Raw genomic sequence first — 13,071 nt, forward strand, 5'->3', positions numbered from 1 at the left:
AGGTGGGAGCACTGTGGTGAAAACCTATCCAATCCAGTCACTCATCAAGCCGTCATAAGAGGACGAGGGGATCAGGTCACATTAGCGTTTCCAAGGACGAAAACATACCTGTATCCGTCTATGTAACTGGCGTTGATGTAGTCGGAGCCCTCCAGGCCTCTGATTGGCTGGAGGCAGACGCGGGTGGTTTCGTAGGGCATGATGTTGACCAGTCGGTTCTTGAATTTGTTGCAAGGCAGGTTGGCTGTGACAAACCGGGACGTGTGGGCTTTGGTGTTCGCCAGCCGCTGGATGGAGAGAGAAAATGTGAAAGTGTGATGATGTTTTTTTTTTTTTCGTATATTATCTAGCAAACCAAAATTGATTTGGCATGCAAGAGTGCAGGATTATTCAGGATTATTTGCCTGGTTAATTCCCAATTTGGGGGTTTGCAAAATACATCTGGTGCGGTTGTGAGATGACTTTTTCTGTTACACAAAATATTGTCAATTTTCTAAACTTTTCCTGTCAGGTTTTCACGTTCAAGGCTCTAAATATTATTCAAGTGAAACCATTTTAGAAAGGAAAATCAATCTCATGTAAAAATGACTCATGCAACATGTAACAAGGGATTATAAGAAGAGATGGCTTCGCTTTAAAGAGCCACAAACACTTTTTTATCTCCTCTTCTCAGACAAAATCTCAGAATTTAATTTTGTATGTGCGGCAGCATATATAACTTTCCCCCCTGCCCTCTGCCCTACCTTGAACTCCAGCTCCATGCCTGTGATGTGCTCCCCGGGCTCCACCTTGGACAGCTTCTGCATGTACGAGTACAGACTCCTGGCGGCCACCTCAGTGTTCCCGCAGGCCACGGCCTCCAGCAGGGCCTCGTGGATGAAGCTGTACTGGTCCTCCGTCTGCACCATGTAGTTCCTCTGTGAGCGCATCAGGGTCACGTGACCGTAGATGTCCACAGTGCGCTCGTGTCGAATGCGCTCCAGCATGGCGTCGATGACAATAAAACAGCCGGTGCGACCGACACCAGCACTAATAGAGGGAGAGGAATAGGTGGGATAACAGTTGACTAATGGGGAGGATTTTTATTTTTGATATTTAGTTTAAAGGAATAGTTCCAACATTTTGGGAAATGGGCTTATTAGCTTTTTTCCCCCTACAGTTAGATGAGGAGATTGATAACACTCTCATATCTGTCCGTCAAATGTGAAGCTAAAGCCAGCAGCCGGTAATCTTAGCTTAGCATAAAGACTGAAAATGAAAGATAAAAAGAATCTGCTTACCAGATCCTCTAGAGCTCACTAATTAACACGCTTTATCTTGTTTGTTTAATCCATTCAAAAATAAAATGTGAAAAAATAACAATGTATGGTTATCCAGCGGCTGTGTGCTGGACTACTTCTTGGCTGGATAGTTCATGGAGTCATGTGATAACCGTGAGGTTTCCTGGCAACCAACTGAGACTCCAGGAAGTTACGATCCCTTTAAAATCACAACTTCGCGGTTTTACACTTTTGGTTTGGATCAGGTGCTGATATAGGCGTATTTTATTACCTTTGGGTCAAGCAACACTACCTGCTTCCCCCCTGTTTACAGTCTTTATGCTAAGATAAAATGTTAATGAATCCCTTTAAGATAAACTTGTGTATGTTTGTTCTGTACCTGCAGTGAGCGATGATAGGTCCGGCGTCGGGAGGGTTGCAGGCTTTGACCCTGCGGAGGAAGTTGAGGAAGGGGGTGGGATACTCTGGCACGCCGTGATCTGGCCAGGCTGTAAACTGGAACTGACGCACCTCTCGCCGTTCACTGCTGCCACTCTGTATAAGAGACGAGCAAATAAGAAAATTGCTTTATTATCACTGAAGTCATAATTGTCTGTACATGTGCATGTGTAAACTTCACCTCTTTTGCATTATTAAAACATAAAACCTATTAAGTAATTAAATGAAAATGACACTTCCGTTTGAGTGCAGTTTCTCAGATATATCTCCATTAATCATCCTAATTATCGCCAGTCATATAAACCGCGACTAACTTTTATCACACAGATTATCCAATAAGCTTTTAATTCATGCATAATATTAAAGGAATAATTTCTAGATTATAATAAAAACCACAAATATTCCTAAATTGAAAACACAATCTACACAAAAGACAGGACTAACGGCTGCATTGCTAAATATTTCATGTGCATTATTCTCTACTGTATGACGGAGCTCAGAACTTGACGTTTCACAAAACATCATCACAAAATTTTGAGCAGCGGTGCTACAGTTGGCCTAGTTTCTGCGTTTGTAAGTAGGCCACGGAGACACGCTAGTCTGGCGGTCCTAGATTAGCCCTGTGCTATAAGAAAGTGCTCTGCTTCCAACAGTGATCAAATCTCAGAGCCTGACACAGGGACGCTGGCCTGGTTTGAACACTCCATGAAGTCCAGACTAATCTCCTCTCCTCCGTGTGTCCACATGCTCGTTCAGTGACGGTGGAAATTTGTGATTACTCCAGTTGCCTTTAACTGTATACTCCAGAAATCAAAGCAGTTTTCACTGGATATGACAGTAATTACTGGAGGAAAGGACAGAGAGCGGTGGGTCAAGGGTTGGATACAGACAAAAAGAGTGAAATAGATTACCTTATGGAGGGAAAGGGTGCGGACACAGAACGTGGCCAGCTCCATTGTGTCCAGCAGGGTGACCTGGATCATCCCGTATGTCTCTGTGCCGCGACTTGGCCAGTACTGGTCACACTTTATCTACAAAGGAAAAGCATCATCATCATCATTACTACAACTATTACAGTTTTTCAGACTGAACCAAAACAACATTCCTCTTCAGTTTCATCCCATTTGTTAAGCAAACAGCCCCTAGAACTATAAATTGTAGGTAAACTAAGTTAAGACTATATTTTATCGTCCCCAAGGGGAGTTTTTTTTTCATGGGCAATCAACTTAAAACAATATGTAGCCAAAGACACGGTAATAAATAACATACAACGACAAAGAAGATGAAAAATATTGCACATGCCTTGTGAGATAAACACTATTAATACATAGGCATTATGAAAGTAAGGAAATAAATTGTAAAAACCATAAAACCACAATACATAATGCATAAAACTGAAGGCATTATGTGTTATGGTTTTATCAGCAGCACTGGGGCCTGGGTCGCCAGCTGAGTAGGGCCATATATTGTGGGTTGTCACAGTCATCGGCGTTCCATACCGCCGCACAAGGCAACCCCTTAGCACTGGGCGTTCCATTAACTATAATGTAAACTCATCCGCAGCAACAGTAAACGCTCAGGGAAAGCGCGCCGGGAATGTGGTGACGTAGTTCAAAGAGCGAAAATACACACGGCGGGTGGGAGGGGACGTGGATGGATCCAACAAACACAAGGGTTTCATCCAATCAGCTGTTCGTTCTTGTCCTGTGTTCACAACGTTCAGTTTCATTTTCACTGTACAAACGTAGTAATGTAAAGCCCATGTAGTTATTTCCTAAATCTAACTATAGTGGTTTTGATGCCAACAATAAAGTGACGCCAAAGGTCGTGAAAAAGCGCTGATATGTGACGAGTTGGAAAGAGAACGTGTTGTGGGGTCAGTGGGTGAAAGACTGGCTTCCTACCCGTGACTTCTCCTCGAGGCGCGTCATCATGACCACAGAGGCGGCTCGCTGCTCCCACACCTTCCTCCAAAAGTCCCCGAACGTCTCCGCCAGGGGCCCCTGGGTAGCGATGTAGGCGTTCTGCTTCCTGTAGCCATCAACGTAGTTGGCGTTGATGTAGTCGCTCCCCAGGATACCTGCAAAAAACGAGACACTTGTGAGGCTCTTGCTAAACTGCGATCTGCATAAGCGACATAATAAATTAACCTGCATGTATGACATCAAACAGCCTAACGAACTGTTTGTACCTGGCAGCCGCGGCTTCCAGCAGACGGCTGCTGGATGACTAGCGGACGACAACAAAACAAACAAGACTCTGTCGGTGTAAATTCATGAGCTGCAGATCAAATCCGCTCTCCCCCTTTCTTGTTCTGGAGGAGTGCTGGCTGCACTTGAATGCACTCGCGCTGTTTGTCAGTCTCGTGCCACTGCACACAGGCAGTCTTGAGCACTGTTTGCAATTTCAGATTTCATCCATCATGCAGCTCCCCCCCCCCCTTCTCTTTGTGTTCACACAAATATGCTCAGACTCCCATTAGGAGCTCTAAACATCTTCTTTACCTGGCGGTTCTCCTCACCTTCTATGGGAGCCAGGACGACTCTGGTGTGGTCGTACGCTATGACGTTGGCGTAGCGGTTTTTGGGCTTGTTGACCTCCAGGTTCGAATGCTCCCAGGTGAACTGCTGACTGGGGTCGATGGACTGGGAAGAAGCAGCAAACACACACACATATTAACAGCGTGTGGTGGCATATTTAGTGGTGCATTTGAGGATAATGGAAAGAGAGTGCTCTGTAATGTAGACAAGTTATAGCAACAAATTGCAGTGCTGAATAAATCATGAAAAGATAATCTGCACACAGAGATGCAAATGTTAAATATGATTTGCTTTATGAAGCGAAGGCTTAACCGGCTTAACATCTCTAAACAATAAGGATGTTATCTGTTTATTCATATGGAATAACAAAGTACTTCCCACCTCGTACTCCTGGGAGAGTCGCAGGTTGTCGTTGGCTTTCAGCAGCTCTATGTGCTCGGCCAGCTCGCTCATGGGGATGGTAGGGTGGCTCATCATTCCTGCGTGACAACAAGGGGTCGGAGGTGACGCAGACTTCAACTGAGTGACCTAAATTACTGCGGGTCAACATCGCTCATATGCAAAGACGTTGAAGATAATTATACAATCGGAGAACATCACATAACATTAAGGCGCACGCTGAGGCAGAAAATCAATTTTGATCCATGTGCGAGGACAAAGTGAGGCGAGCCTTGTTTGTTTGTAAATTGTTTTTCTTTGATAAATTGCTTTCTCTGTGATCAGAGGAGCAACGACTCAGAGAAAACAAACACAGACAGAACACTAATTAGGAGGGTTGCACGCACACACACACACACACACACACAAAGGAAGCAACCTATGCCTCGTACAGTCGTTTCTGTTCACAGCTGGAGCGAGAACAGAGAAGCTATTGCGATCCATTGTCCATTCAAAAAGGCAAATAGCTACAACAATAAATCAAAGAAACACCGCTTTGTACACAATAAACCCAATCTATTGGAGTCAGAACGCATTCTCGATGTTCCTTGAAATCGTAATGCGCGTCGATGGATGCACTATGAAGAGCGTTTAAGTCCTTCTGCTGCTACAGATCTCAAAAAACAGGCTCATATCAACAGCTATTTTCTCCCGCAGCAACCCACAGCCAGGTGATCACGACAAAACGCTCCTGTCACGACCGAAATCACCTCAGATAGCATCAGTCCGTTTAGTTGGAAACAAATTTTTCATCTCTGCCGAGCATCTCAAAAGCACAAATCTCAGGAGAGGAGAAGTGGGTGAGGTGGGAGCTTCAGGGTTGCTGCCACATGAGAGTAAAAAAAATCATATGATAGAAGAGAAGTGCTGAAGTGCTTTGTTCTGTGGGTTTTACTTTGCTTCCCACGGACATGTAAAAAAAAACTTCAGGCCTTCACCTATGGATGAAATAAAAAAGTGATATCATTTGACCTTATACATGCTGGCACGTAACGGACTAAACCTTTCTCCACGGTGACACATCTTGCCACCTTTTCAACACGAAACCCTGCGAGACTTTTATAAACTGCAACCATGAAAATATACTGAGCACACTGATTCAATTCCTCAAGGCCAAGTGTGGTTTTTTTTGGATGCTGTTAATTCAGTGAAAGAAGTGAAAGCGAAGCATCATGGACCCCGGTGGCACGACCAAAAGCAGCTGTGTTGTTAGATCTCACTCTGTAGGGGGCTGGGAGCGGCACAATCCATGTAGTTACTTCACAGTGGGGTTTGAGCTGGTTACGCTGGCGAAGACAGAATTAATTCCTTTATAAATGATCACAGTTAACCCGCCACTCACCTCTTCATATATCATTTTTTGACTTTGATAAGCTTTCTGTCTGTTCTGATGTGCTTTCTGCAGCCTGGCATGTGGGTTGTGGGCGAGCGGAGATGATTAAATTTTGTCACACTGTCATGACTCAGCCGTGACTAAGCAAAGCACTGACTGTACTACCTGGGCATTTTGATCTCAGAAACGACTGCTAGCTGCCAGGTTGGTTGTGATGCGGAGGAGTGCTTTCACAATCTTGTCTGCATAAATCTCAAGTTAAAATTAGTCGCATGAATATTTCATCATCCAATAATGAGCAATGGGAAGTACACTTTAGTATGCAAATACAAAGTGTGTGTTTGGGTGACTGTGTGGGTCCGCGCTTCCTACCGGGAGTCTGGAAGTTGATGCGTCTCATCTCCACGGGGTCTGTCGGGTGGTGCGCCATCATCTCTGCGTTGCTCAAAAGGCTCTTGGTTCCGGGTTCGGAGTCCTTGCGCTTGCTGCTCAAACACCGGTGAGTCAAAAAGGGCAATTAGCACATGCAAACAAACCAGGGAGGAAATAAAACCAGACTCGGTGGTGACACATCATTAGCATGGCCACTCGAACCGAGTAAATAGTGCATTAGTAGATATGGTGTTTTACGACTTTGTACAAGTTCTCTGCACGGCATCTGGTATCATGTAATTGCCGGGGGTTAAAACGAACAAAGAGCTTGACATTGGTTTAATCTTACCTGTCAGGTTTGCTGCTTCCAGTGAAACAAGAGCAAGGGGAAGGAATAATTAGAGGAAGGAAAGGAAGGAAACGGACAGATTGTTAGAGAGCTAAATCAATATTTTGCATTAGCATTCAAAAGCTTGATGGTTTGCAGCAGATATCACGGGCCTATAGCGGGAACAGACTGTTTCCGAGCTGTCTGAGGGGGAGAACAAACTTCGTAATTGGAACAAATTTGATGAATATAAGGGTGAAAGTTGAGCAATTGTGGGAGGATAGTCGAAAATTAAACAATACTGGTACAAGAAATATCAGTGGGAGTGCAGAGCATCGCAGACAGAAACTTTATGTATCTTTAAAAAATAAGGTCGGAAAATTCAAAATAATCCCTGAAAAAACAAAACTAACGATTAATTGGCCCTTACTCTACTGACAAGTATTGTCTGTGTAGCCAAAGCCTGATATTCCTCTGTCCATATAGATCTCCATTGTTGTCCAAAAACCATAAAAAAACACATCAATGAGCCACACAATTGTGCATTGTGCGCATAAGTGACATGTTCCTTCATTACCATAAACATGGACACTGTAGTTTACTGAGTGAATCAGACAGACGTCTCATACTGGTGCCATAAATACTCACGAGAACACCAAATGCAATGTATTAATCCGTCGCTGAAAATAGTCCCCAACAGATAGACTATTTACTCCCATTTGAGAAACATGCGCCCCCCCTGTTTTATGAAATTATTAAGCATCTTTTAAACATAAAAATATATGTTTGTGTATTTTTTAAGATTTATATAATCAGTAAGGATGACTAGGGGGATTGGTGGTGACTTAATCCGAGACACAAACAGAGAAGTCAAAACGTATTGAGTGATGAATTACTAGTTCTTTCATGGGATTTGTTGACATTAAGAGTCATAATCAAAGCTGTCCCACTCACTTTTTGTAAAGGAGGATAGCGATGACGATGCAGATGATGAAGACAACAGCGAGGACGGGCCCAACCACCCAGATCAGACCGTCACCTGCGTCAAGCGGCTGTGGGTCTGAATCTGGGGCGATCACGGGGTCGGTGTAGGGGCTGGCCACGTACATTTTCTGTAAACAAACACACAGGCACAGAGTCAGGAAAACAAGACACTGGAGGTGTTTTTGTTTTTCTGTTTTAGAGATAACGGACTAGATCATAGCAGCTTTGGCGGTAGGACTTCTTTTTGATCAGAAAGAAGGGTGTGATTTTTATGGTATTTCTCAGTATTTTTTATTTATTTTTATCTCAGTGGACAAAATAACAATGCCCCCCAAAGAGTCAATCCCAGAGCTCTTGCACCAAGACTCAACAAAATGTAACCCTCAAAGGTAGTATTCATTGCAGAGCTGTTGCACTGGATTGCATTAGATTGAAGGAGCATCCCTGTAATTGTGACCAAGCGACCAGTGACTGGTTTTACGTGCACATGTGAGTATGAGATTATATTTTGATCATAAAGAATGTACCTGAGCTTACTGACATTACATGTGTCTCTGTAATTACAATAAACTGAATAAAGTGCCTTTTTATTAGTTCTGAAGGACTTTTGAAGAGCATCCCCTGGGCTAAGTGTCCCTAATAAAACATGTCTAATAAAAAATAAAATCTATCCTAATTCAAGCCATATATTTACGTCTGTTCCAATTCAAATGCACATAATACATGATCCAGGGCAGTGCACAGGGCAATATGTCTTCTACTGCCACTGTAGTACACTCACTCTTTATTAGCAGTGGTGATGGAAGTACGTTGAGGTTATTGCCTTTTGCTTACACCGCTTTGACGGACGTGCATTTTATTGTTTTAGCAGCGAGGCCGTATTGATTACAATGTATAGTGACAGCCTGCAGCACAGAAACGCGGGCAGCGGGGAATGAGGGAGTGGTTATAAACACGGGAAGACGTAAGAGAAGCGACACGGTGGCTTTAGTACCCCGGTTGTGGAGTTCAGCTCAGCCAGGATGAAGAAGACGTACTCCTGCCCCGCCTCGAGGGCTCGGTTCTCGAAGCCTCCGTAGTCCAGCTGGTCCCCCAGGGTGAAGAAGGCCGGCAGGGTGGCAGGTGTGAAACGGGCTGTGATGTAAGCCCGCCGCAGGTCCACCTGCTTCTGCTGGCGAGAATCCCTCTGCTTTTGACTGATGTCTTTTAACAGCTGGGGGATGGAGAGGGGAGAAAAAAAGAGAGAAACAGAGAGACGGAAGAGACGGACAAGAAAAATGAGACGTTCCAATATCTATGACTAATGTTTAAACACTGATATGGAAGTATAAAGGGTAAGCGTTGCCAGGAGTTCTTAGAAAATTGGATTGTGTGCGTGTGTTTATAGGTCTTTTCCTCCTTCCAGGCACAGACATCAGTGGGTTTCTGTCATTGTTGTGGTTCTCACCTCCTCAAGGTCCATTTCGTCTGGGCTCTTGAGGTGTCTGATGACGCCGCGGGCTCTCCTCAGCGGAACCACAACAACATACACATTCCTGTGGGAGCAGAGGAGGACAAACAACATAACACCGGCTGCACTGATATGATAGCAAGCATGTCTAACTATTTTCACGTTTCCTCGCCAATTTGTTGCACTAAAGACTGCATCTTTACATCTCGTCAGTCAGGTAGTGTTATCATCGTCATGCCCCACACCTTTACAGATCATCTGACCGCCTGAGTACAGCAAGTCTAAGAAAACCACGGAGACTACTTCATCTGAAGCTCCATCTTACTTGATAGGAGTACGAGTCTCCAGCGACGGCAGGATTATGGTGACTGTGGTCTCGGTGTCGCGGGTGTGGTCAATCTCAGGGCGGCGGATGATGATTGGCGGGGAGGTCTTGGCGGAGATGCGGTGGCGAAGGCCTCCCATGTTTCCCTCCGGGGCGGTGATCTTAAAGTCGTAGCTGGTGTCAGCCTGAAGGTTTGGGATGACTGCCTTTCTTAGACGAGCGTCCACCTCCATCTTCTGTCGGTTATACTCCACCTGGATGATTGGAGAGGATTGGTGAAGTTAGAACAATGGGTAAAAGGCAAAGATTTATATACTGTATGCTGACGATATCCTATTATACTTTAACATGCATGCCTCCCGTTGAGCTTAGTCTGTCTCAATTAAAACAATTTTTTCTCATATATCCTAGAAAGTAGTTATTTTCTTTTCTTCTTGGAAGTTTTCAAGGGTTCTTCACAATGTTGCACTGCCCCACTTTACACCAAATTTAATAGAAAAAGTATTTTTTGGGGGGGAAACACATGTTTGTGTTGTGCAAATGAAGCAGCTGGCTAACTTAGCTAGCCTGGCTCTTCCAGGGTAACATAATCCGTCTACCAGCACCACTGAAGCGCACTAAATAACACGTTGTATCTAGTTTGTTTAATCCATCCAAAAAAAAAAACATGCTAATTATAGAACTTTAGAGGTGCTGGTTTTGGGATTTTGTTATATATAGTAAACATTCGTGTAACTTGTCATAGTACTACTCCATGAAATTCTACATAAAGCCAGCATCCCACAGGTGGAACATTTGGGAGTATAATTCAGGTTGTATACTAAAAATACAAAAAGTTATGATCATGTGAGGTATTATAATCAAAAGCACCCAACGAATGTTACTTTCAAATGTTGTATTCAAGGCTGTCAATCGATTACAATTTTGAAACGTGATTAATCGCAAATTAATTGCACATTTTTTATCTGTTCAAAATGTACCTTAAAGAGAGATTAGTATTTAATACTCTTATCAACATGGGAGTGGACAAATGTGCTTGCTTTATGCCAATGTATGTATACATTTATTATTGGAAATCAATTAACAACACAAAACAGTGACAAATATCGTCCAGAAACCCTCACAGGCACTGCATTTAGCATAAAAATATGCTCAAATCATAACATGATTTTGTGCTGACTTGACTATGACTTGCCCAAAACTGCATGTGATTATCATAAATTGGGCATGTCTGTAAAGGGGAGACTCGTGGGTACCCATAGAACCCATTTGCATTCACATATTTTGAAGTCAGAGGTCAAAGGACCCCTTTGAAAATGGCAATGCCTGTTTTTCTTTGCCAACATTTTTGCGCAAGTTTGGAGCGTTATTTACAAACTAGTACGACGTGGTTGGTACCAATGGATTCTTTAGGGATCTCTAGTTTCATATGATGCCAGTATCTTCACTCTAGCTTTAAAACTGAACCCGGTACAACCTCCGGAAGACTGCGTTATTATCGCGTTAACTTTGACAGCCCTAGTTGTATTATTTCATACACTATCTGAAGAAATGACAGACTAGGCGTATGTCAGTAACGACACATGTACATGCACCAGACAGTGGACATACAGTAAAGCGATAGGGGTTGCTGCTCTCTGGAAACTCCCAGGTCAGAAGAACACTGGTCTTAGTGGCCAGATTGACAGAAAAATTCCTCGGCACATCTGAGAAGGAAACAAAGAAACAAAAAACAGAGTCACATGTGATGAAGTATTTTATTCACATCACATCTGCTCTCCCGCTGCTACCTGTAAAAATGGAAGACGCGTCAGTCAGCTTTGTTACTGGGGGAAGAATACATGATGGTTAGGAGGATGGGCAGGTGATGAGGAGAGTGGATGTCAAGAGTAATAAGAACAGATAACAGACAGACCGGCTGCAGGAATGTGACATGCCACATTCTCAGAGTGTAAGGTTGTGTTTGTTAGACTCAGAATTCAGCTCGTCAGCAAAGGCTTTGGAAAAGGTGGAGGTGGAGGTCTATCAGATAAAAAAAGCTTACCTGCAGATACAGGCACCAGACGCCGGTACTCCCTTTAATTCAGACTGAACACTTACCTGCCGTATTAGATACTGTGTATCCGAGCCCTGTATTGACTTTTACCTGAAGGTTTGTGATAAGCAGTGCTCTTGAAGCAAACATCCATTAACATTCAGCCTGCTTCCACTGGTGGTGAAGGGTAGGTGATGAAGGTATAAGTGAGTGAGTGGAGGAGGTTGGGGGGAGTAGTCGTGTTCCCCTGGACTTTGCAGTTCTCGGCTTCCCTGAGGTAGCACAGGCGGACGGCCGACCTGTAACAACTGGCCCACACTTCATTCAGTTTAGTGGTTTGGAGTGAAATCCACAGTAAAGGGAGCGGAGATGTGAAGCTGAACCAGTGCTTTAGAAGGTGAGGGGTGTTCCTGTGGCCTAAAGCCAGCCCTACCTGTTTCAAAGGCCAGGGTTCGGCTCACCAGAGGTGGGCTGAAGGGGCCTGGCCCTGCCTTGTTGTGGGCTCTTAGCTGCACCTCGTAGGCTGTGCTGTGATTGAGGCCCAGGATGATGTAGCTGGACTCGCTCGCTGGTAGCGTGATCAGCCACGGGGGAGCAGTGGGAGCTTGTATGGCTGTCGGGCCGGGGTCAGTAGAGGGTTTGGGGCCAGCGGCCTCTTTGTAAGATACGGTATACTCTGTGAGGACACCGTTGCACTCCTCTGGGAAAGGGGGCAGCCAGGAGAACTGGAGGGAGCAGCAGGTGGCGTTTACAAAGTCAGTTATTTTGGGGTATCCCGAGGGTGAGAACATGGGTACTGTTATCTCCTGCTGCACTACGTCTCCGTAGCCGGCTCGGCTCTTCGCGGAGAGGACAAAGACGTAGGAGGAGCCCGGGGAGAGGTTTACGACGGTGAAGTTTTTCTCCCGATTCGTGAAATTCACTGTGGTGTCTAAAGATGTGTTCTTTAGGCCAAACTGTAGGCGGTAGCCCTGGATTAGCACCGGGGCCCCACGGCTGTCAGAGCCTGACTCAGAACACTCCACCGGAGGAGCCCACCGCACCACCACTGATGGACCAGATCCTGGACGCACCCACAGGGAGGGGGGGCCGGGCACTGCAAAACAACGAGGTAGGCAGCAGAAAATCAATGGTAATATATATAAAAACATATATCATGTAAATCTTGTGGAAGAATTAGAATTGATTTGGCTGTTTATTTACTGCTGGCTGGCGCAGCTTACTGTAAGATCAATTCTTGAGTATGTTACTAAATCCAGTGCACTGAACTGTATACTTGGCATATGCTTACCAACCCCCAGGGTCTGCACCAGCTTGGCTTTGCTGTGCGCTCCATCCCCCTTGGTGGTGTACGCTGCCACCGAGATGGAGTACAAAGTCTCTGCTTTCAGACCTCCTAAAATCAGCTCCTGTGGGGGAAAACGCACAACAGCACCATCAAATACTGCGAACTCATTCCTTTTGGTACGAGACAATACACAGATCTCTTTCCTCTTCCCTTTCTTTACAGTTATGCTTCAGTAAGAAATGATCAAAAAGTATCAGAGA

The 13,071-nt window shown here is 44.6% G+C and overlaps 1 protein-coding gene across 18 annotated transcripts in view; it reads right to left on the bottom strand.

Annotated features, from left to right (window-relative positions):
- Positions 1-13,071, bottom strand: part of LOC119498852 (receptor-type tyrosine-protein phosphatase S-like) — a 75,499-nt gene that overhangs the window by 5,414 nt on the left and 57,014 nt on the right. For 8 of the 18 annotated variants that reach the window (XM_037787934.1, XM_037787938.1, XM_037787932.1 and 5 more), the window contains 14 exons: positions 11,100-11,194; positions 9,489-9,742; positions 9,161-9,248; positions 8,708-8,926; positions 7,684-7,841; positions 6,751-6,765; positions 6,402-6,514; positions 4,640-4,737; positions 4,240-4,363; positions 3,623-3,798; positions 2,630-2,749; positions 1,660-1,814; positions 744-1,029; positions 109-287 (listed from right to left, as the gene is read on the bottom strand). In XM_037787934.1, the coding sequence (XP_037643862.1) occupies positions 109-287; positions 744-1,029; positions 1,660-1,814; positions 2,630-2,749; positions 3,623-3,798; positions 4,240-4,363; positions 4,640-4,737; positions 6,402-6,514; positions 6,751-6,765; positions 7,684-7,841; positions 8,708-8,926; positions 9,161-9,248; positions 9,489-9,742; positions 11,100-11,194 (2,080 nt within the window). Of the gene's footprint in view, positions 1-108; positions 288-743; positions 1,030-1,659; positions 1,815-2,629; positions 2,750-3,622; positions 3,799-4,239; positions 4,364-4,639; positions 4,738-6,401; positions 6,515-6,750; positions 6,766-7,683; positions 7,842-8,707; positions 8,927-9,160; positions 9,249-9,488; positions 9,743-11,099; positions 11,195-11,956; positions 12,620-12,814; positions 12,933-13,071 lie in introns of all 18 variants that reach the window. The other 10 variants (XM_037787927.1, XM_037787924.1, XM_037787926.1 and 7 more) reach the window with 4 other exon arrangements.

The sequence above is a fragment of the Sebastes umbrosus genome, chromosome 12 (assembly GCF_015220745.1).
Source record: "Sebastes umbrosus isolate fSebUmb1 chromosome 12, fSebUmb1.pri, whole genome shotgun sequence".
Lineage (NCBI taxonomy): Eukaryota > Metazoa > Chordata > Actinopteri > Perciformes > Sebastidae > Sebastes > Sebastes umbrosus.